At 42.5% G+C, this 25,316-nt stretch overlaps 1 protein-coding gene and 1 long non-coding RNA gene across 5 annotated transcripts in view; one reads left to right on the forward strand and one right to left on the reverse strand.

Annotated features, from left to right (window-relative positions):
- Nucleotides 1-688: 688 nt before the first annotated feature.
- LOC129657230 (uncharacterized) lies at nucleotides 689-7,967 on the forward strand. 2 transcript variants are annotated; one of them, XR_008716624.1, is made up of 4 exons: nucleotides 689-779; nucleotides 6,033-6,183; nucleotides 6,808-6,922; nucleotides 7,834-7,967. It is a non-coding gene; the product is annotated as an uncharacterized LOC129657230 (long non-coding RNA). The 2 variants fall into 2 exon arrangements; XR_008716625.1 differs by lacking the exon at nucleotides 689-779 and having other exon boundaries at nucleotides 5,900-6,111.
- Nucleotides 7,968-9,554: 1,587 nt separating this feature from the next.
- TEC (tec protein tyrosine kinase) overlaps nucleotides 9,555-25,316 on the reverse strand; it is a 167,924-nt gene continuing 152,162 nt past the window's right edge. For 2 of the 3 annotated variants that reach the window (XM_055588505.1, XM_055588506.1), the window contains 7 exons: nucleotides 22,437-22,511; nucleotides 21,493-21,664; nucleotides 21,154-21,370; nucleotides 15,309-15,373; nucleotides 11,799-11,917; nucleotides 11,558-11,715; nucleotides 9,555-10,193 (listed from right to left, as the gene is read on the reverse strand). In XM_055588505.1, the coding sequence (XP_055444480.1) occupies nucleotides 10,110-10,193; nucleotides 11,558-11,715; nucleotides 11,799-11,917; nucleotides 15,309-15,373; nucleotides 21,154-21,370; nucleotides 21,493-21,664; nucleotides 22,437-22,511 (890 nt within the window). In that variant the 3' untranslated portion in view covers nucleotides 9,555-10,109. The remainder of the gene's footprint in view (nucleotides 10,194-11,557; nucleotides 11,716-11,798; nucleotides 11,918-15,308; nucleotides 15,374-21,153; nucleotides 21,371-21,492; nucleotides 21,665-22,436; nucleotides 22,512-25,316) is intronic. The other variant, XM_055588507.1, reaches the window with a different exon arrangement.

Raw genomic sequence — 25,316 nt, forward strand, 5'->3', positions numbered from 1 at the left:
CATGCCAAAGTAAATGACAATGATTATTGGATTCATGGTCATTTTCTATTTACAGCATCACAGGTCGTCCACGTGAATGAATAAACGAAGTCACTGCCACATGTCCACAGTGATTACAGAAGCTATTCTTCGAATTTTTTCTCATTAACCTGCAAAGAGAAAGCCTTTTTGCGCCTTTGTAAAATTTCCGATTTAGGCAGAAATTCATGCATACCTGGCCTTTGCCAGAGACTATCTAAAACGCCCCAGAGACAGACAATGACTATTTGCCTGCTGGAAGGTTATACTCAGGGTTTAGGATTATCACTGGAAGTAATCAGAGCTTCCTCTTCCAGGCTTACATCTGCGCTGTTCTTTTCATCTGCTGCTTATTCCCCAGCAAATGTCTTTAATTATCTATCGTGTACCAGCAAATCAGGAAAAGGGCATCACATCCCGGCGTAATCTCTGTGACCTTTAGGAACTAGCACGTCTCTCATGGATAAGGGAGTTGGGCTTCTCATTTTATTTGATATTCTCGTTCTTTCCTGTGAAGGCTTGCTCCCCCTTCTCCCATCCGCGCAGGTCTCCTTTCCACCTCTGGCCTTGCGCACATGGCTGAGGCAGGGCTCGGTTTGGGGACGGCTTTCCACCAGGGGGCGCTAGAAGGGAGCAAATGGGAGAAGCACCACTTCTCACATCTCCCGAAGGCTCTCAGTACCACAGATAAGCCCAAGCACAGGAGCTGTTGGGCCACTGCTGTCTGGGAAGCAAAGCTGGCGCGTTTCTAATGTTTTCAGGTTTGTATTTGTATAACCTCACGTTCATCTCCGGGCGTTTCCGATGGCAGAGTTTCGTTTTGAATCAGTGCGCCAAGTGAAATTCACTCCTCCTGAGTTTGCTTGTAACAACTGGCTGGTTGCTTATAACAACTTTGCTAGTAATAGATGGCTGGTGACTTTTATTTGAAAACGTGAATAACGGGCTCGTTTCAAGAGCTGCCTCGAGCCAAAGACTAGGCTAGTGGCCCAGCCCACACGATCCAAGTTGTGGTTTGTAGGACCAGGAATTCTAGGGCAGCTGCACTCAGAGCTGAAGAATTCCAGGAATGGCAAAGTCTGGAAAACTTTGGCTTTGGAAAAATGGCTCTGGGCTATTGGAGCTGATCCTCCTAAGTCCACTATAAGAACCACCTTTTTTTTCCCCCCCAGAAATTCACAGAAAGGGCACACCTCTTCATGACTGCAGTAAACTTCCACCACTAGATCTATTTCTGGGACTTTCCAGTAGGTCAGACAGTAAGAATCTGCCTACAATGCAGGAGACCTGGGTTTGATCCCTGGATCGGGAAGATCCTCTGGAGAAGGAAATGGCAACCCACTCCAGTACTCTTGGCTGGAGAATTCCTTGGACAGAGGCAGGCTACAGTCTGTGGGTTTGCAAAGAGTCAGACACAACTGAGCGACTAACACTCCACTCCAGATCTATTAAGGGACTTTTAAAGACAGATACATTTTAGTGAACTTAACCCCACGCCATCTGGGAGGTGTGACACATAGCTAGCTTTTTTCTAGCTTGGATTTCTACCTCTGAGCAGGCACCCAAAAAAGGCTTTGTGTTCACCAAACGAAGAATTCACACCAATGAGGGAAAGACAGAAAAGAAAATAGAAAGAGAGGGAAAGGGGAAGATAGGGAGGAAACAAGAGGGAGAGAAACACACTGAGTTTTTCACGGAAATATTTACTCAATTTAAAACATTATCCTTGAGACAAACTTATGGTCATCAAAGGGGAAAGGTGAGGGCGTGATAAATTAGGAGTTTCAGATACACATATACATACTATATATATAAAATAGATAATCAACAGGAACCTACTGTATATATATAGCACAGAGAACTTTTACTCAATATTCTGTAATAATCTATATGGGAAGAGAATCTGAAAAAAAGTTGATATATATGTATAACTGAATCATTTTGCTATATACCTGAAACTAACACAACATTGTAAATCAACTATACTCCAATATAAAATAAAAATTAAATTTAAAAACATTTCAAAGATATCCTCGATTCTGAGTTTATGCTCTATGTATTTGAAACCTTACATTTTCCTTGTTATGTGTGTGCGCCTCCTCTGATGTTAAAAGGACACTCCTTTCACAGAATTAAGAAACAGTGTGTTTCCATTCTTCTAAAAATAGCAGTCATCAGAGATGTTAGTGTCTTTTAAATGTATTGACGAAGTAAGTCAGCGACTCTGTATTAGATCCCAAACTGGTTTTTGGACATTATCCTGTCTGTTAAAGCTTCAAATTATTCCACTAAGGGATTCGCTGGTTCCTAATAGAAAACAGGCAGCTAGCTCATGGGACAGTATCTGATACTCTGGGTGAAGGACAAGCACAGTGCTGGCCTGGCTGGGCCTGAGAGGCTGCTGTGTGAGGAAAAGGGCAAGGGGACTCTGGAAGCTCGGGGAGCTGCATTGGGGCACTGGACACTAGAGAAAATGGTGTCCTGGGAGCAAAGATGCTGAAGGAAAAGACAGAGTCTCCCTGAAGACTGACAGCCCGTCCGACTGACAGCTTCAGCCAGCAAAGCCCCGGATACCAAACATTCCAGCTCCAGAAGCCCTTGTTTGCTCCAGGAAAGAACTTTATTCCTTCTCAGTTCTGAGCTAGCATGAAGAGGACTTTGCAAGCATCCTGCACACAACTCCTCCATCCCCAGGTCTCAGAGTGGTGTTTCCTAGGAGGTTATGGTCTATGAGCTCCAAGTGCACGAACAGCTCACAGACATCACACGCAGACATCTGGCCAGCTTGGTGGCCACCAGACCTGCTGGCAGCCAGCACTGGGCCACGCTCTCCAAGGGCAGGGAGGAGACAGATGCTGGTCAGTGGGCTTCGCTGCACAGCAGGGCATCTGCTGGTCACACACAAAAAAGTGTGGAAACCTCACAAACCCAGTGCCAGTCACTGGCGGCTGAGGGCATTATTGCTTTTATGCAGCTGTGAGGGGATAAAAATGAAATTTAGAAACAAAAGGAAAGACATGTATTCTAGTGTCCATATTAACACTGAGCCTATTTTTCAGAAAGAGGACCAACTCCAGCCTGAGGCAAACTGGCCAAGTCTTCTTTAGGTCCATGGCTGTCCTAGGTTTTGCCACTGGTTTAGCTATTCATTGTTGGATGCCAAACCTAGAGGCAGAAACCATCTCACAGTTTCTATGGGTCGGGAGTCCAGGCACAGCTTTGCTGGGTGCTTCTGAATCAAGTTGAAAAGTTCATGAAGCTCGTGACATTGTGGTAAAGGGGAGTTGGGTTAAGTTGGAGAATCTTCTTTCAAGTTCACTCACACGGCTGTTGCTGGCTTTGGTGGCATGGCTCATGGGGATGGGGATTCTTATAAGGTGTCCAAGAGTGCTCACAGCATGGCAGTGGGTTTTCCAAAAGACGGAGTCTGAGAGCACTAAGACAGAAGCTGCAGTCTGCTGCAAGCTCATCTCCCAGGAACACTCTATCCAGCCCAGCTACCATACTCCATTCATACTAGAGAAGAGGGATCATGCAAGGGTGTGGACAGCAAGAGGAAGCATCACTGGGCCACCTTAGAGATGCCTATGCAGCCACCCTCCTTATCTTCATATTAATTGGAAAAGAAATAACAGAGAATATTAATTTAAAGGGGTTTGTGTGGGACTCAAATACAATGAGGAATGTTGTTGTTTTTCAGGTTTTGTTTGTTCAATTGTTGTTTTTCAGCTCAGTCATGTCTGACTCTTTGTGACCCCATGGACTGCAGCACGCCAGGCTTCTCTGTCCTTCACCATCTCCTGGAATTTGCTCAAACTCATGTCCATTGACTCGATGCTGCTATCTAACCAACTCATTCTCCCCTGTCCCCCCCTTCTCCTCCTGCCTTCAATCTTTCCCAGCATCAGGGTCTTTTCCAGTGAGTCAGCTCTTTCCATCAGGTGGCCCAAGGAGGAACAAGAAGGAATAAGAGGGGCTTTGAAATCAGAGGCCCAGGAAAGGTAGAGTGATCGCGGGGTCCTTACCTCGCACCCCACCCCTCCCCCAGATCAAATTATGAGTCCAGAAAACTGCCTTTCAACAGTATCCCAGGCACACTTTGGACACACTAAAACTTAAGAAGCACTCAAAGATTACCTTCTACTCTATAAACTGGAAAGAAACGAGAAATAAGGTGATGATGAGGTGGAAGGGAGGGCGGTGGTCAGCTACATGAGCCCCCAGCATTTCTCCCTGGTCCCTGCGCCCTAAGTAATTCCCCTGAGCTGGGTCTGTCCTCAGACCAGCCGTTAGTTGTTGTTTCACAAACCGACCCTCACTGGAGCAGGGCCCTGGCAGCCCTCCCTCAGGCTCTGCCCACCAGTCTGTATGATCAACACTCACCTCCCACCTTCTCCTGTCCCACAGCAGCCTAGGAGGCCAGACTTCTATGACAACCCTTAAAACAACCAGTGTGTTTCGCAAATGACTCTGGCCCAGCAAACACTTAGAAATATGGTTTCAGCTGGTACTAACACATCCTGGGGCACCCCTCAGTTTTCTCTTATCGGCAGAAAACACTCATTTGTTTCACCCAGGAGAAAACAGAGCCACATCTAAGTGCAATTTGTTGGAGTAAATAAATTGGTGATTCTCACCATGCAATCAAATTATCAGAAGCTGGAAAGGACAGTGATAGTTCATCAAACCCATGCCCTTCCAGACCAGACAGAATGATCCTCAAAATATCCCCACAAATAGGCAACCTCTTATTCAATCCTTTGGGCAATCTAATTGTTGTCTCAACCCTCACTGTTTATTTTATATATAACTGAATCCTTCCTGTTACTTACAGCCTTTTCTCTAGTTCTGATCTCAGGAGACATGAAGAATAGATGCCCACATGGCTTTTAATAAAAGCTTCTTATTAAGTCACTGCTCATCTTTGTCCTGTCGCCGGGGGAGGTGGGGACACGGGTTACTGCTTCTTAGCTCTTAATGCTTCACTCTGCTTTGCCTGTAAGTCTGATAACAGGCATCCATCTTTATGTGTGGATCCAGACAGTAAGTTATAGTTCAGGTAAGTACAAGTGGGATAGCCTGGATTATTATTTTTTTTTACAAATCTTATCAACGAGTCCTATGAGGTGATTTAGTTTAAACCCATGACATTTTAAAAACTGCAAACAATTTTTCCTAATGCAACTTAAAAAATCAGAAATGCAAAAACTGTTGTCAGCTGGCCTTGACTGCTTTATTCTGATGTGACTGAGTGTAGTTTTCATAGTCATCCAGTATTCAAATCAGTGTTTTTCTTCTCAATTTTTAATTTCTTGCATAACAAGACTCTCTGAGTCTTCAAGGTAAATTAATATGCATTTCCAAAACTTGTACATGGGACTGAATAGTCCTCCAAAGCAATTCCAAAATTAAGTTCATGAAGAACCTGTCATTTTAATTTCTTGTTTCTCTGTTATACTGTGTTGGGAGGTAGGCAAAAAGAGGGTCCCTGTTGTACAGATGGGGACCTCACATGAAGAAGTTGCCAAAGGTGACCCCCTAAGGTTGCAGCAAATCCTGAACTAGAATTGGTATCCTAGACTTCTGCCCTCAGTTCTCTACACTAAATATTCTAACACAAATACTTTTCAAACTGATCACATTTCTACACACAGCAATTTTGGGTTTTTTTGTGTGTTCTTAAGGCTGAACATTTTCTAAAATGACATCATCACCATGCTTATTCAAATAACAAACAAAACCCTGTCACAACATCTGGGGAAATTATCTTCCAAACATCATAATTTCTGGCATTCAAGAGTGAGAATCATGCCCAGAACAAGCCCTGAAGGTAAAGGCCTGAGCCATCTTACTTACAGGTGGAAAGAATCATGCTGCCTTATGTGGGGAGCATACAAACAGCCTTCTGGTCTCCAGAGATGCTCCTGTCACAAAAACACATCTTTTAACTGAAATCGTAGCTCACTGCAGACGTTTCTCACGGCCAAGTTAACCCCACCTATTTTCCTGTCTAGAAACCTCAGCGAAGTGTGTGAATGACAACCTGATGGCCTATACAAGAGAAAGCCGAATAATCTCCATCCAGATCTGAGGGTAGCTGCTGTTCGCTCCTCCTTCCCGGCTGTGTGGGTGACCCCACCAAACACCATTGCAAGAAGTCACAAGGTTTGGGTAAAAGGGACCTTAAAAAGAGCATGAATGCAAACTGCTATCTCTGAACTGAGGAGGAAATGGAGGCACAGATGGGATAAGGGGCACAGTTCGTGGTAGAAACAGAACTAGATTGTCAGTTTTGAAGTACCACGTCTAGAATGTTCTGTCCTCCGGCTCAGTACTAACGCTTTTTGGCACCATCAGAAGAAAATGTATTCCGTGGGGAGGAGGGAAAACCAACCCATCCCCAGGTAACTGGGGTGTGGTAACATTATCAATGATAAAAATGCACTTAGGAGTTTCACTTTATCCCATTGAAAAATAAACAAAAAGTAAGTAAACTAAAGGGAACAAGTGCGCTGAAGACACAGCAAATTCACATGGCCCTTCCTATTTCCTGCTTTATAGATTAAGATCTCTTTACACATTCTGGGTGGATTCTTCTATTTCTAATTCTTTTGCTGCAGCTAGGGCTTTATATATATATATAAAGCTTTAAAAAAACGTTCTAGTGAATGATTTAAAGATTTTTTAAGATGTTCCCAAATGTAGCCAAAGCTTGCTTTCCCATCAAAAGTATTCATCAACTGTTAGGGCAAGGGCTATAGCTTCTCCTTTTTCATCAAAGCCCCCTAGCCCTTTCAGTGCAGCTCCTCAAGGTCAAAAGGGAAACACGGGATGTGGCTGGGAGGCGCAGGAGGAGTCAAGGCGAGGAAGGAAGGAAGGAGGAAAGCGTGAAGATGACCGTAAGGTAGGCTACACCTTGTGCACAGCCAACTCCCTGAGGTAGCTACAGTTAATAGATGCATATGTTGTTGCGATGGGGGTACAGTTAAACAGGAAGATGAGGAGGAAGGCAAGAAACAGACTGTGGCAAGACTCAGGGCAAATGCTTTATTTTTTCCATTAGACAGGGAACAGGGAAGGATAGAAGACAGCTGAACTGAACAGACTGGAAAGATGATTCTCCAGGGTCATATTAAGGTGCTGCTCAGAGAAGCCAGCCACAGCTTGTGTTCCTTAAAAGGTCTTGTTTTCCCATACATACAGCATGTATAATAATCTTTTTTAACCATTTAAGCACTTTTTCAATTAAATGGTTCTAGCACCACTGTGTGGAGAAGGCAATGGCACCCCACTCCAGTACTCTTGCCTGGAAAATCCCATGGGTGGAGGAGCCTGGTGGGCTGCAGTCCATGGGGTCGCTAAGAGTCAGTCACGACTGAGCGACTTCACTTTCACTTTTCACTTCCATGCATTGGAGAAGGACATGGCAACGCACCCCAGTGTTCTTGCCTGGAGAATCCCAGGGACGGAGGAGCCTGGTGGGCTGCCGTCTCTGGGGTCGCACAGAGTCGGACACGATTGAAGCGACTTAGCAGCAGCAGCAGCAGTACCACTGCAAGACCTGGGTTTGATCCCTGGGTTGGGAAGATCCCCTGGAGGAGGGCATGGCAACCCACTCCGGTATTCTTGCCTGGAGAATCCCTATGAACAGAGGAGCCTGGTGGGCTCCAGTCCATGGGGTGGCCGAGTCAGACACGAGCGACTGACTTAGCACACACAGCACACAGCGCCACTGCTGCACTATTCAGGCCAGTGCCGTCAACAGACGAGGGTGGATGGGCCACTCACCTTGACTTTGCCTGCTCTTGCCTCTAGATCCTCCGAGTAAACAGGGAAATGAGAAGTCACATGGAGAGGACGTGCTGTCTGGGTCCCAGCAAGCTGGCATGTGCCCTACAAGCTGGCATGTGATAGAAGCAGCCCCACCCTTGTTCATGAGACTTGCAAGATGGTAAAGGAAGTGGATCTTGAGTGTGCAGTTTAAAAAAAAATTAAATATGGAGGCCTCAGCTCATTCTTAGAAGCAAGAGCCATAATAAATCCTTTGAAACCCAAGTCTTGCAGTACACAGGTTTCTTTGGGCCCCGCATAAATAAGACATTTTAGTGCTTCAAACATATGAACCACAGAGGTGCCTTTTTAATGTCCCTAGGTCAACAGGGAGTCCTAGAGGAAGCAGGTAGCTAGGGAACAGTATTTGCACTATTCTGAGGCCATGGGCTCATCTTCTGGCCTGTTACTTGCTTAGGGAACCAGAGGGGTATACTCCTGAACACAGCATTGCCCTCCTGTGAGCTGTTTCCTTGGCAACACTGTGGTTTAGCCTCTGCAGCTATTCCTGGGGGGGGTTCTATAGGATGTTGCTGGCCAAGACAACTCATTGCCGGGCATTAAGTAGCTTCTTCACATAAGAACTACTGTGTGAATGCTACATAAGGAGTGTTCACACAATGCTGCACAGAACAGGGTCAAGACCAGGGCCCCTGGAGCAGATGAATTCCTGAAGCAAGCCCCTGCGTCCTCCTGGGCTTTCTATGCCTTCAAAACCAACAATCCTGTGTGGAGCAATACATGGCCTTTGCTTTTATGATAGAGACTATGTTTCTTTTCCCTGGGCTCATGAGGAAACGAGGTTCTAATTCAGATTGTAACCTCAATCACAGGGTCTACTACAAAGCAGTAATAGACAATTTCTCTGACACAGGAACTCAAGTCCAAGCAGGCCTCCTGAAAACCATCTTGGAGACAGCTTAGTATACCATGCTCTCCATTATTCCTGGCTGTTTCCTGGATTCTGCCAGAACCTGGCTTGCTCCTGCATCTTGCAGGCAATGGGGACAGCCATTGTGTTGAACATCACTGATCCTTCTGCCCCAGAGTACACCTCCACTCGCAGCATTTATGTCCAGGGACAGAGTCTTAGGACACAGAGACTAACTGACTGGCCGAGTTCAATTCTCCATACAACTCCAATTAGCTGCGGATATCATGGACAGGACCTTTCAACTCTTTGTGATCCCAAGGACAACAGCCCGCCAAGGCCCTCTGTCCATGGAATTTTCCAGGCAAGAATACTGGAGTGGGTTGCCATTGCCTTCTCCAGGGGATCTTCCCAACCCAGGGATCAAACCCAGGTCTCCTGCATTGCAGGCAGATTCTTTACCATCTGAGCCATCAGGGAAACCCAGTTCAATTTTCCATTCAACTTCAATTAGCTGTGGATACTGTGGACAGGACCACTTAACCCAACACAAACCCTTCTGGGGGCTTAAACTGGACAGGCACCCCAAACATGGCTACTCAAGTAAGGAGCGGGCACAAGCAATAGAAAGGTCCCGACATTCCTCTTCAGTAGGGAATGTTTTATCCTTGGGGGAAAAGTAATTAAGACAATCCATGTCCTAATAAGGCTGGCTCATGTATTACAGAATTAAATGTTTCAATTAAATGATAACTCATGAAATCAGCTATATCCCAATAAAAATTAAATAAAAAAGACAACTCATGTTTCTTATAAATATATAACTTTATATATTATATATATATTTATAATATGTACAGCATACAAATATGTTTTAATGAAATACTAATGGCAATCTTGAAAACAGATGTTTCAAAACCTAAGATGGGTACTGATCCATCCAGAACCCACATTCTAGACAAGACCCTGGCCCAGATTTTTGTAAAAATCATAGGGCAGATGGGTGGCTGGACTGCAGCTCTGACACCCTTCCTCCTCCCAATTACCCTGGCCTTCCACTGATACCAGCGGACATGTCCCCACGTACACCCCAGAAATGGACTGACTCTGGGGGCCTGGGTTCAGTGCCTGGCCCACAGTGGGCACTCTAGCACTTGTGGAATGAATAAAAGTGGGTGCTTTTAACCACTTTGTCTAAGCCAGCATTTCCATTAATCCAGAAGATTCAGTCACAGAGCTATGGCTGGTCATGAAGCAAATGCATCAGGTGTTTCCACTTTATAAGTAAAACAATCTTCCCGTCCAAGTGCTAAATAAATTAAGAGTCTGCCACGAAGTGCCATTTCATCCTTGTGCTTTGGAATCTGGAAGCCGTCGGTCACAGCACCACTCATCTTCCAAAAGTTTCTCCACATTCGACTAGCTCATCTATCGTGCGCAGCAAATCTTCAAAGGAAGGCCTTCCCTCTGGTTTCTATAATTCAAAAGCAAAGAGAAGCTGTGGGTTCCAGAACCCATCCCCAAAATGAGTTTTCACTGTTCAAACTCAAATGGCACAGCGCACCAAAGCACACACACGTCCCATCAGGTCTCACTGATGCTGCGCGTGCTGCTGCTGCGCTCCTCTTTCTGCCCCACAGCTTTTGCATCCAACTCAGAAACCTAGTAGAGATCCCAGCCACCTGTAAAATCAAGTCCTGCTCACCTGCAGTGCCCTCTACGACCTGTCCCACCCCCATGGCCTTGCTACCCAGTTTTATTTCCCACAAAAACCCTCATATGGGCTCTATGCTCAAGCAGAACAATCTCCACCCTTGTGGACACAAAGTCCAGTACCACCACCCTATCTTTGCTCACACTATCCCCTCCTGGCCAGCGCTACTTCTTGGGCAGTAGGCCTCTTCCCATCCCAATCAATGCTCTTAGGAGGCAAATTATAGCAAGTGACTGAGGGCATGGGCTTTGGAGTTGCACAGGACTCTGTTTCTCTACAGTGAAGTGGCCTTGGGCAGGCATTAACATGGTATCCCCATCCACACCATGGTCAATGTATCCATACTTCAAAAGGTTACTTTGAGGACTAATCAAAAGCGCTTAGCACAGTGCCTATCACGTAATAATTGTGAGCTAATGTCACTGTTATCTTTCAAAAGTCACTTTCGTGTCTAATCTCTTCTGTCACTGTTGCTGTTTAATTGTCAGTCAGGTCCGACTCTTGTGACCCTATGGACTGTAGCCCGCCAGGCTTCTCTCCATGGGATTCTCCACGCAAGAATACTCGAGTGGGTTTTCATTTCCTTCTCCAAGGGATCTTCCCGACCCAGGGATCAAACCCACATCTGCATTAGCAGGCAGATTCTTCATCACTGAGCCACCAGGGAAGCCAATCTCTTCTATGAGGTGACATTTCAACACAAGGAAAAGGAAAACTTCCAAAGACCGTGAGTAAACAGACCTGAGGAATCTGAGGCTTGGAGAAAGAAACCCTCTGTGGTGAAAGAGTAAATATTTCAATAACACAAGAGGGCCACTGAAAGAAGAGCTACTTCTCCAGGTTTGTTCCCAGAGTCTCCAACTCAGGCAACCATGGAAGGATGCCCACTTGGGAGGGAAGGGGCAGCCTGAATTTACTATCTTATTATTAGCATTTTCCACATCTTCTTTCTGTTATTCAGATTGAGTTGAGAAGAGCAGCTTCCTACTTAAGAGTCTGAAATCATGTAAAGCATGCACTCATTCACTAGGCTATAATGACCACACATTAAATTAAAATCTACCAAGCCCAGATCCCTGAATGCTTTAGAGTCTGAGGAAGAAAGCACCCCAAAAATGTTATACCTCCTGCCAACATCTCAGCATCACCTCGTATACATATCTGGAGGCCAACTTTGGCTGGTGGAGTCGGTGGCCGCGAGTAACCATGGTTACCACTTCATAGTTGGTGTTTTTCTCAAAGGGCATTCTGCCTTCAGTGAATACTTCCCACATTAAGACACCTGGAAGACGAGAAGGATTGCCAAACAATGCACCCACTTCCTCTTCAGGGCAGTGTGGAGGGGAAATGGAGCGTGAGTCTTACCAAATGACCAGACATCTGATTTGCTGCTGAAGCGGCTGTAATTAAACACCTCAGGTGGACACCACTTCACAGGAAATTTAGCACCAGAAGAACTCGTGTACTGATCATCCAGGACATACCTAGAGTAAGACACTGAGTTATGATCTCTATTTTGTACAGGTTCTTTAATCCACCCCCCCACCCACCCCTCTCCACCACACCCCCCGCCCACCACCGCCTCCCCCCCGCCCACCCCAGAATCAAAACACAGTTGATTGAAGTCCAACAAGCATCCGGTTGAAGCTGCTTGCCTCTGCAGCCACGCCTCTGCGATTGTTGTCTTCCTCTGAGTGCTTGAGATGGAAACACTACCTTCTATCTGTACTTTCACTTTTCTGTTTTTCTTTTTTATAAGGCAGTGGAGGCAGCACACAATAAAAGCTTGCAAACTGTTTTTTTAAATAAGCAATTTTGTCCTTTAAACCAAGTTTTGCCCAAAGGTTCCATTTGTAAAACATCTAAAGCAGAGCTGCTCTAAGGAAGTGGTGCAAAGAGCTTGGAACATGTGCTTTTGCCCCCATGATTCCACAGAGCACAACTTAAAACTATAGCAGATAAAAAGAGCAGAATGATGTATGTACACTGTGGTGTATATACCACGACATCCCTCCTCCATACACACACACTCAAAACAATACCATGTAGGACACACACAAGCTGGTAACACCAGTTACCCCTGGGGAGGATCCTTAATTGGGATGGTAAACCTGGGTTCTTCAGCCCTTTCTATAATGTGTTCAGTATGTATTTACAAGAGGAAGGTGTTTAGTAAAGGGACATATAAAGTTAATTTATACAAACTCCATGGGAAAATATTCAAATACTTGCACAAACTTCCCTTGCTGTATAGACAAAGCTGGTGAAAATGCCACCACGGGTGCCTGTCAGTCAGGAGAGTTTGAATTGAGTGTCGAATGCGTGTTTTAGAAGCAGGGATCCCCAGCCTCTGAGGTCTAATGCCTGATGATCTGAGCTGGAATTGATGTAATGATACTAGAAATGAAGTGCACAATACATGTAACATGCTCGAATCATCCTGAAACCATCCTCCACCCCCGGGTCCATGGGAAAACTGCCTTCCACGAAACTAGCCCCTGGTGCCAAAAAGGCTGGGGACCACTGACTTAGAGGAACTGATGCAAAAGCACAGGTTTTTCTGAAAGCCTGACATATATGAAAATCAAGCATGAAATGGGAGGTCTGCCTGGCAGATACAGAATGTCTTCACAGAACTTCTGCGAGTCGGCAGTTCTGGTCCCATTTCCGACAGTAATGGCTTTCCAACCCCCCTCGGCCTGAGTTTCCTTAGGAGAGAGACCTGCCTGTATGACCTGGCCTTGCCTGCTTTATAACCGTTCCTCATGTCGGCTTTGGCCAACCACCCTGACCCTCTTCTGACTCCTGAGCAGGCCAAACTCACCCCTAATTTCAAGCTTTTGGACTCACTGTTTCTTACCACCTGGATTATTTTGCAGTCAGATTTTTCATCTAATTGACTGCTGCCTACCTTTTGAGTCTCTTTCCAAATATCCTGATCTCAAAGAGCCTTCCAGGGCAATAGACCTAAAGGAGTAACTATCACCCCTGCCCCACATTTCACTCAGCACCCACCACCCCACGAACCCCAGCTTATCACTATCACAGGGGTTGGCAAATGTTTTCTGTAAAAGGCCAGGTCATGAATATTTCAGGTTTGCAGGCCTTTGTCGAGTGAAAGCAGTCAGATGAGTCTATGTCCTAATAATATCATATTTATGGACACTGATACTGGACTTTCAGATCATTTTCACATGTCATAACATTTTTTTAAGTTTTCTTCTGACCATTAAAAAATGTGAACACCGCGGGTGGCTCAGGTTGTACAAACAGAGGTGTCAGGTCAGATGTGGCCCGGAGGTTGATGTTTGTGAACCCCTGTGCTGGTACCTCACTCTGTTGTTTTCCCCTTAGTGCTTCTCAGGTCTTATACTTCTCTCTCCTCCTGAATTAAAGCTGCACATGGGCAGGGACTCGAATGTCTTAGCCTCTGCTAGGCTTCAATCTCTAATGTTGTGCCTAGCGCAGCACAAGCACCTAATATTTTTATAGATGGATGTACAGATGCCTGGAGAATCCCATGGACAGAGGAGTCTGGCAGGCTCCAGTCCACAGGGTCTCAAAGAGTCGGACATGACTGAAGCGACTTAGCACTCACACACATACAGATGAATGGATGAAAAGAAGGAAGGAGGGAAAGACAGAACAAATGAAATGCTTTTTAAAGGTCTTTTATAACACACTACTAAAATTAAAAAAATTAGGAGAATAAAAACACTACAGATTGGTTATTCTAAAAACTGTACCCCAAACACATTTCTATCAAAACAAAAGATTCTAGAAATTTAATCCTCACGAGGGAGAAAAGAAAGCAGTATATTTAACAGGCTATACCACCACCTAGTGGAGAGAATGGTTAACAATGATTAACACAATGTATGGTTTAGTGGTGATTTAGTGGCTAAGCTGTGTCCGACTCTCGCGACCCCGTGGACTGTAGCCCACCAGGCTCCTCTGTCTATGGGATTTTCCAGGCAAGGATACTGGAGTGGATTGCCATTTCCTTCTCCGGGGGATGTTCCTGACCCAGGAAATGAACCCAGGTCTCCTGCATTGCAGGCAGATTCTTTACCTACTGAGCTACAAGGGAAGCCCTCGTATACAGTACTGTTATCTTTAATACATTTATCTTTATCTCAGGACGGCTAACAGGATTTCCTTTTTGCTTTATCAGTACAGATTATTTCCATGCTTATCAATTTTATGAACTAATGTCACTATCAACTAAAGCCACATAATGAAGCACTGCTGCTGCTGCTAAGTCGCTTCAGTCGTGTCCGACTCTGTGCAACCCCATAGACGGCAGCCCACCAGGCTCCCCCGTCCCTGGGATTCTCCAGGCAAGAACACTGGAGTGGGTTGCCATTTCCTTCTCCGATGCATGAAAGTGAAAAGTGAAAGTGAAGTTGCTCAGTCGTGTCCGACTCTTAGCGACCCCATGGACTACAGCCCACCAGGCTCCTCCATCCATGGGATTTTCCAGGCAAGAGTACTGGAGTGGGGTGCCATTGCCTTCTCCGAACAAAGCACTAAGTAATCATAATTTCTCAACAGTTTACCTGAGAAAAAGTCAAAGCTAACAATAAAAAGACAAATTCAGCAAATAAATTTTTCAAAATATAGATTATCTAATTTATTTTCTAACCTTATATCAAAAATACTAAGAAGCAGAAAAATCGATCTGTACAAAAATGATGGGTACTTCTAATGTTTTGCTAATGGAGCAAAAGATATTTCAAAACAGTTCTTAAATAGGCTTTAGAGGAAGAAGTTGACACAAATTGCAAAGAAAAAGTCAAGTACTTTAAAGGGAAAGGCCACAGCCTTAATTTAACCCCAAATTTAGAGAAAATGGTCACATATACTCAGTCTTACCTAGCCATTCCAAAATCAGACACTTTCACAATTCCTGCCTCATTTACTAGACAATTTCTGGCAGCCTGGAAAACAACATTAAAATGGTATATTAGTGTAAAACTTCAATAAAAATAGAAAAATATAAGTTCTGTGTATATTAAATTTACTGTAAGCCAGTCAACATTTGCAGAGGTGTCTTATATGAAATTTTTTTTACCCCTATGGAAATGTCTTCAACATATATGTGAAAGAATGGATAGAAAGACAGGTCAAAAGTCTCATGTGCAAACAAGGCACTATTACATAATCTTTGCCAACTGTCGCAGCTAATGACTAATAGAAGGGTCAACCAGCTTTTTGCTATTCTTATTAAATTACCTGATTTTCTAATTGATAGTAACAACATCTCTTAAGGTCCTTAGTTCAGGTTCTTACTGGGTGAGCTATATAACACACAACCACCACAGTGATGGGTGAAAGTCTTTTACCCAGTGGTTTTGCTCAATGATTGGTCTTCCCTACCCCAGTCAAAAGAACAGCCCTGCATAATATAGTTTGCTTTATCACTTATGACAAATACAATTCTAGATTATTTAGATTTTCTTGCCCATTCTTTAAGGTTACAAGGTTCAAGAAAATAGTTTGGAATAACACATAGTATCTCTCAGAAGGAGGACATGATGACAATCATTTAAAATGCTAAAGCCGGAGGGTAAGAATGTATTTTTCTTCCTGATGCTTCAGAATTTTGTTCTCTGTGCATGGCAAATTCCACTTAAATGAGGTTATTTCCTATTGAATGTGTTTTAAGTGTTTCTTTTAAAGTATTACTTAATGCCTATTCTCTGGGTTAGCTCCATCTTCCTGTAGAGATACCCTATAGTGCCTTTACATGATGGTCACCGGGATTCCTCACCCAGGAGACAGAACCATCAAAATCTTTCTTAAGGGAGGATAAAAACATACCCTACTGATGTCAGTATCACAGGCACCAAGATATCAAAATTGCCTTCACCAAGATGTGGTATGTAGAAAGAGGTGTAATCTGTCATACCCATGTAGACTACAGATTTCCATCAGTTTTACAAGTGTAAGAAAGAGGAAGGTGCTAAGTTCACAAGTTTCAATATGACAAAGAGATGTTCTTTATCATCACTGCACATAATAATAACAACAATAACTAATGCTACACATATCACATCTTCCTTTTAAATTTTTTAATTGATTTATTTCCTGGCTGCACTGGGCCTTCGTTGCTGTGCATGGGTTTTCTCTAGTTGCAGCAAGCGGGGGCTACACTCTAGTTGGTGGTGCACAGGCTTCTTACTGCGGTGGCTTCTCCTGCTGCGGGACTCTGAGACTCGAGGGCTCTTGGGCTCAACAGTTGCAACTCGCAAGCTCCAGAGCGTGCGCTCAGTAGTTGCAGCACTCAAGCTGAGTTACTCTGCAACATGTGGGATCTTCCAGAACCAAGGATCAAACCAGTGTCCACTGTATTGCAAGACAGATTCTTAACCAATGGACTACCAGGGAAGCCCCCGCCACCTTTTCACTTCTTCAAGTTTGAAAAGTCCTTTGCCCCTATCATAAAATGTAGTCTTTAAAAGTTTTGTCCAGTGATTGGGAATCCGCCTGCCAATGCAGGGGGCGTGGGTTCAATCCCTGGTCCGAGAAGATCCCACATGCCATAAGGCAACTGAGCCCATGTGCCACAACTGCCGAGTCTGTGCTCTAAGGCCCCTGCACAGCAACTACTAAAGCCCATGTGCCCTAGAGCCCATGCTCTCCAACAACAGAAACCGCTGCAATGAGAAGCCCATGCACTGGAACTAGAACAGACCCGCTACTCAGCACAGTTAGAGAAAGCCATGTGTAGCAATGAAGACCCAGTATAGCCAAAATAAATAAATAAATTTTTAAGTTTTGTGAAAGAAAAGCCCAGGGCTAGATGATTTCACTGGTGAATTCTATGAAACATTTAAAGAAGAATTAACACCAAATTTGAGTTCTCAAGCTCTTCCAAAAATTTTTAAAAGGTACACTTCCAATCTCATTTAATAAGGTTGACATTACCCTAACACCAAAGCAGGATAAGGACACAAGAAAATAAAATTATAGGCCAATATCCCTGATGAACACAGATGTAAAGATCCTCAACAAAATATTAGCAAACAGAATTCAACAGCACATTTAAAATGATCGCATGCTATGATCCAGTGGTATTTAATCCTGAGACACAAGGATAGTTCGACGTATGCAAATCAAAAAATGCGAGGAACCACACTAACAGAAGGAAGGATAAAAATGATTATCTCAATAGACACAGAAAAAGCATTTGACAAAACTGAACATCCCTTGATTTCATGATTAAAAACTCTCAACAAATTAGAAGTAATGTACTTCATAGAAGTAATATACTTCAACATAATAAAAACATATATTACAAGCTCACAGCTAACAACATACTCAATGGTGAAAAGCTAAAAGCATTTTCTCCAAGATTCAGAACAAGACAAGGATGCCCACTCTTGTCACTTCTTTTCAACACAGTACTTGGGAGTCCTAGCCAGAACAAGAGGAGAGAAGAAAATAAAAGGCATCCAAACTAGAACAGAAAAGTAAGACTGTTGCTGTTTGCAGATGACATGATCTTATATATAGAAAACTATAAAGACTCCACTAAAAAACTGTTAAAAAAATAAAAGAATTCAGTAAAGTTGTAGGATACAAAATAAACAGAAAAATCAGTTTTGTTTTATACACTAACAATGAACTGAGAGAAATTAAGAAACCAAGTGAATTTCAATAGTACAAAGAAGATGAACATATGTAGGAATAAATTTAACCAAGGGGGTGAAAGACTTGTACATTGACAACTATAAGACTGATGAAAGAAACTGAAGAAGACACAATTAAGTGGCAAGGTGGCCCGTGTTCACAGAGTGGAAGAATTAATAACTGTCAAAATGTCCATACTACCTAAAATTATCTACAGATGAAATGCAACCCTATCAACATTCTACTGCATTTTTCATAGAAATATAAAAAATCATCCTAAAATTCATATGGGACTACAAAAGATCTTGAATAGCCAGAAGAATCTTGAAAAATAATAAAGCTGGAGGCATCACACTTCCTGATTTTGAACCGGATTACAGAAATACAGTAATCAAAACAGTATGGTGAAGGCACAAAAAGAGAAACACAGACCAACGGAACAGAAACAGAGAAACTGGAACTAAACCCACACACGTACGGTTAAATAATCTTTACCATGGGCACCGAGAACACACAATAGGGAAAGGAGAATCTCTTCCACAAATGGTGCTGGGAAATTCAAATATCCATATGCAAAATAATGAACTTGGACCCTAACCTTACACCATACACAAAATTAACTTTCGGATATGACACCAAAGCATGGGCAACAAAAGCACAAATAAACTAACTAGGCTACACCAAACTGAAAAGCTTTTTCACAGCAAAGGAAACAAGCAACAAAATGAAAAGGCAAACTACAGAATAGGAAAAAATGTTTGTAAACCATTCATCTGATACAGCGTTAATATCTAAAATAAATAAGGAACTCATTCAACTCAATAGCAAAAAAAAAAAAAAAGCAAATATTCAATTGAAAAATGGGCGGAGGACAGAATACTTATTTCATCAAAAAAGACACACAAGGGAACTTCCTGGTGGCCCACTGGTTAGGCCTCTGCACTTGCACTGCAGGGAGCATGGATTCAATCCCTGGGCAGGGAACTAGTACCCTGCATGCCACATGGCACAGCAAACAAACGAAAAAAGACACACAAATGGTCAACATATATACGAAAAGGGGCTCAACACCACAAACCATAGGGGAATGCAAATCAAAACTATGACATATCACTTCACACCTATTAGAATTACTACAACAAAACACAAGATGACAACACTAGCAAGAAATATAAAAGGTAGAAAAAGAGGAATCCTTGTATGCTGTTGGTGGAAACGCAAATTGGTACAGCCACTATGGAAAGCAGTATGGAGGTTCCTCAGGAAATTAAAAATAGAACTACCATATGAACAGCAATCCCACTTATGAGTGCATATCCAAAGGAAACAAAATTAGTATCTTAAAGAAACATCTGCACTCCCATATACATAGCAACACTATTCACAATAGTCAAGACATGGTAACAATGTAAGTGTCCATCAATGGGTGAATGAATAAAGACAATGTGGTGTGTGTGTGTATATATGTGTGTGTATATGTATATACACATCCATTCCGCATGCATGTGTAGTGTGTGTGTGTATATGTATATACACATCCATTCCACATGCATGTGTAGTGTATGTGTGTATACACCTGTGTGTACATATACATGCATACATATATATATACACACACACACGTATATAAATATACACACACAGGCATGCAGAATGGAACATTATTCAACCATAAAAAAGAAGGAAATCCCATCGGTTGCAACAATGTGGATGAATCTGGAATAAACTATGTCAAGTGAAATAGGTCAGTCAGAGAAAGACAAACACTGTATGGTATTACTTATACTTGGAATCTAAGCGGGGAAAAAGAACAGAACTCTTACAAAGAGATATACTGGTGACTGCCAGGGGTTGCAGGATAGGGGAAATAAAGAGCTGTTGGTCAAAGGGTATAAACTTTCAGTTATAAGTTCTGAGTATCTAAGACATAGCATGATTACTACAGTTAATAATAGAGTGTTGTACACTTTAACAGGAACTAACAGTTCTACCAACATACTGAAGATAGACACACTGGGCAATAACAGGCACAGAAGAAAAAGAGAAAGAAAAAAGAATGGAGGAGAAAGGGAGACAGAATAAGACAGAGGAAAATCTAGAAGTGTCTCTATCATAATCAATCAGAACCAGTAAAAGATTACTGGTATTTTCTGGAGTTGTTAACATGGCCCTCCATCTCTTCCCAGTGAAGAAAATGAACTGAAGGATTTTTGTTATATAATAGTTTCTGCTTCTAGTGTAGAAAAGACCTTAGTATTAAGTCAAAAGATGAGTCTCTCACTTCTCTGATGCTAATTTTCTTATATAAGACAATGGTGGTCAGAAAATCTGTTATCACTGGCTACCTCATGAGATTCTTGTGAAGATCAAATATCAGTGCATGGTTATTAACTTGGAAATATGACCTCTGTAACTATATATACTACATGTATTAGATTTAACAAGATCTTTCTGTTAAAACTATCGGGCAAGTTAAATTTACCACATGTAAAAATAATGGTGAAATACTGTTGAGAACAAAACTTGGGTATGAATAAATCATTGCTTGTCTGCTGACAAAGCTATGGTTTTTCCAATAGACTAGTCAAAGCTATGGTTTTTCCAGTAGTCATGTATGGATATGAGAGTTGGACTATAAAGAAAGCTGAGCGCCAAAGAAATGATGCTTTTGAATTGTGGCGTTGGAGAAGACTCTGGAGAGTCCCTTGGACTGCAAGGAGATCCAACCTGTCAATCCTAAAGGAAATCAGTCCTGAATATTCACTGGAAGGACTGATGCTGAAGCTGAAACTCCGATACTTTGGCCACCTGATTCGAAGAACTGACTCATTGGAAAAGACCCTGATGCTGGGAAAGATTGAAGGTGGGAGGAGAAGGGGATGAGATGGTTGGATGGCATCACCGACTCGATGGACATGAGTCTGAGCAAGCTCCAGGAATTGATGATGGACAGGGAAGTCTGGCATGCTACAGTTCATGGAGTCGCAAAGGGTCAGACATGACTGAGCGACTGAACTGAACTGAACTGCTGACCCAGATTACAAAGGAATTTGGCCAGGGACAGGAAAGCAGGTGGTATGATTACCAGGTCTCTGTGGATGAAGCTGTTTCTCTCCAGGTACTCCATCCCTTCACACACATCTTGACACATGCTCAGCAGCATATCTCGACTGAAATGGCCTTGTCTCTGGCGGAGGAAATTCAGAAGGCATCCCCTCTCCATGAACTCGGTAACAATGTAAATGGGTTTCTGCTGTGTGCATACACCATAAAGTTGTACTAACTTCGGGTGTGTCAGTTTCCTGGGAGGGAAGTTAAGCACACAGAGAGTTACTGCAGAGAAAGAAACCACCAGGGGTGTTAGCTGGTAAGGGGCCATTTCTGAATACAGAAAGGGGAACCAGAAAAAAACACAGAAACTTACATCATCACTTTAGCTTCTTCTATGAAGTCTTCCTCACACATGGCACCTTCCCGAATAGCTTTGATGGCTACTTTGTACTGAGCTCGCCATTTGCCAAGCCTCACCACTCCGAAGAGTCCACTCCCTAACTCCCTCATAAAGGTCAGCTCTGAAGGGTTAATCTCCCATTTTTCTGTGAGACAGAAGGAGAAAGGGGTTAAATTTTAAGCAGGAGAACACAGTAAAAATCAGTGAGAAACAAACTATAACCGAAGTCAATCTAAAAATTATACAATTAATACTATTACTGGTAAAACAGCGAGCAGACTTGCAAGCTGCATGTAAACCACAGAAGGTGGCTTTCTACTCTCTAGGAGGATGGACCCATTCTCAGCTGTCACAATAAAAGCAAAGTGAACTGAAGAAGGAAAGAAGATGCTGCATAATCAGCTAATAAGGGAGCTTGAAAGAACGGTACCCTTTTTTTTTTAAACAAATACCTCCTCCTTTACCATTCCTCTCCTTCAGGTTTGTTTGTTTTTTTTTTCCAAGTCCATCAAGTTGGAAAGAGTTTAACCTGTTTAAAAGGCTTTCACCAGTAGCACAAAGACAATCAAGTTGGATCTCTTCTCTACTAACCTCCATCTTTACATTTCTGTGAGTAGCCAACCGAGCCTGGTGAGACCCAGGAAGACTTTGATGTAATTTAGAAGCAACATGGTAATGCTTCTTTTTCACAAACAGGCAGGTTTTTGGGGTTTGTTTGTTTTTTGCCAAATAATGAATAATGATGAAAACAGAAAACCTAGGGTTACTACAGCTCTTAAGTATAATCATCTAACATTTCAGACTATAAACTTCTATAAAAACAGTTCCACTATGTGGAATTCTACACATCTAAACTGGCCTTGTGATAATGGGTTCTTTACAAGAAAAATTGCCCACACAACTATGAAAGGAGTTACCATAGCTGAATCCTGCAGTGGTTGGTGCATTCTTCCCCTTTGTGCTGACTGGGTACCGCAGCCTTGTGACAAGTCCTAGAAATCAAAGAGAAGTACTGCAATTGAATTCACTCTGAATCATTCTGCATAGTAAAACACTAAACTAGAAATTCACCCACAAAATTCATTCCTTTATTCACTTACTGCTCATCTTCTGTATGTACATACAGCCCTGTGCTATATCCCGGCAAAAAGTAGAGGACGGAGGGAAAGAAGATGATCCTATGTTGTCAAAAGCAAGTCTGTGTGGCTGATGCATAGTGAGGCCAAACAAACCAAAATGTCAGGGTTTGGAGCAGATAAAGGTTTATTGCAGGGCCAAGCAAGGAGAATGGGTGGCTTGTACTCAAAAGACTCAAACTCCCCAAAAGCCTTTCAACAAGGGTTTTAAAGACAATGTTATGGGAGGGGATCATCTAATGAGTGATTAGTTCATGGATCTTCTACTGATTGGTGGTAGGTAACAGCATGATGTTTCAGGAATCTCAGTCATCAGCCTTCTAGTTCCAACCAGTCTGGGGTCTACCTGCTTGGGGTCAGCAGGCAGTCACCCTCCTCCACCTGGATGGGGGTCTTAGTTTCTTCAGAGCAACTCAAAGGTATGCATCAGATTGTTATCTATATCCTTTCAGGAGGAACTAGGAGTCCGGCAACTCCAATCATGAACTGCTTGAGTCTGTCCTTGGGAATTCAGGAATCCCTTGGGAATTTTTTTTTTTTTTTTTTTAAACAAACAAGAAATGGGAAACACACAGGGGTTTTTGTACCCAGGAAGGCCCCAGAGGGTTCTACTTGGTTTCACTACTGAGTTGACAATTTCATATTTTTTAAATATACATATGTTTTTATTCATTCAACATTATTTTTTAAAATGCAGTGTTTATCAGGCACCATGCTAGCATAATGTCTTTGCAAACATTTTAAAGGATGTTTAAAGTTAGTTTCCAAAAATTATTATGAATTATTGTATCATGTTCTTTCCCAGTATGAGATTTGAATTATAAAATGGAACTACAGTAGTTTACTAAAAATTAAAGTGATTCACCTGCCATAACTCTGTATTTGTAATCTCAGCATAAAAACTGGACTCTATAGGGAGGGAGACGGGAGGGAGGTTCAAGAGGGAGGGGACATATGTATACCTATGGCTGACTCATGCTGATGTTTGGCAGAAACCAACAAAATTCTGTAAAGCAATTATCCTTCAATTAAAAAATAAATTTAAAAAATAAAGCATTTAGTAGAGGAAAAAAAAAACCAAAAAGTTAGACTCTACAACATTAATGACTGGGAATACCAGCTACTGGAAATCAGAGATGTACATTAAATCCTTTAACTTGAGTTGCTTAAGTACTAAATAAGAAATCCCAGGTATTTCACCTATAGATACCTTGTAGCACAATGTATTTTCTCTAATATATGATATCTCATAGTAATTTAATATTATTATGTACTTCTCTGTCTCCCCCACCAGATGTTGAGATTAATAACATCTAGTTCACCATAGTCTCCCTACAGCCTGACACAGTTTACTGGTATGCACTAGGCATTTAATACATGTTTCTGAAATGAATTAACTGAGATAATGATGAAGAATAAAATTCACACAAGAACAAAAAGAAATAAGGGAATGTGAACACTGAAAAAGCATAGAATAAAAGATAAGAAAAAGTTCTTTGGGGGATAAATTGATATGAAATTAGTTCATCAATATTAAACACAGAGTTGCTATATCATCTAACAAATCCATTCTTAGGTAAGTATCCAAGAAAAATGCAACATGTTCGCAGGCAAAAACTTGTACACATATGTTCATAGCAGCATAACTGAAAACAGCCAAAAGGTGCAAACAACCCAAAATGTCCATCAACTAATGAATGACACAAAATGGATAAACAACCACACAATGGATGATTATTCATCAATGAAAAGGAATAGAGAACTTATAGAGGCTCTGACATACTATACTCAAAGAAGCACAATAGACCACATGTAGTCACAATACACCACATATTGTATGATTCCATTTACGTGAAAATCCCAAACAGGCCAATCTGTACAGAGAGAACGTAGACTAGTGGTTGCCTAGGGCTGGACTGGTGGAGGGGATTAGGTGATGACTATTAACCACTTCAGTATTCTTGCCTTGAGAACCCCATGAACAGTATGAAAAGGCAAAATGATAGGATACTGAAAGAGGAACTCCCCAGGTCAGTAGGTACCCAATATGCTACTGGAGATCAGTGGAGAAATAACTCCAGAAAGAATGAAGGGATGGAGCCAAAGCAAAAACAATACCCAGCTGTGGATGTGACTGGTGATAGAAGCAAGGTCCGATGCTGTAAAGAGCAATACTGCATAGGAACCTGGAATGTCAGGTCCATGAATCAAGGCAAATTGGAAGTGGTCAAACAGGAGATGGCAAGAGTGAACATCGACATTCTAGGAATCAGCGAACTAAAATGGACTGGAATGGGTGAATTTAACTAAGATAACCATTATATCTACTACTGTGGGCAGGAATCCCTTAGAAGAAATGGAGTAGCCATCATGGTCAACAAGAGAGTCTGAAATGCAGTACTTGGATGCAATCTCAAAAATGACAGAATGATCTCTGTTCGTTTCCAAGGCAAACCATTCAATATCACAGTAATCCAAGTCTATGCCCCAACCAGTAATGCTGAAGAAGCTGAAGTTGAATGGTTCTATGAAGACCTACAAGACCTTTTAGAACTAACACCCAAAAAGATGTCCTTTTCATTATAGGGGACTGGAATGCAAAAGTAGGAAGTCAAGAAACATCTGGAGTAACAGGCAAATTTGGCCTTGGAATACAGAATG

Source organism: Bubalus kerabau, chromosome 7 (genome assembly GCF_029407905.1).
Source record: "Bubalus kerabau isolate K-KA32 ecotype Philippines breed swamp buffalo chromosome 7, PCC_UOA_SB_1v2, whole genome shotgun sequence".
NCBI lineage: Eukaryota > Metazoa > Chordata > Mammalia > Artiodactyla > Bovidae > Bubalus > Bubalus kerabau.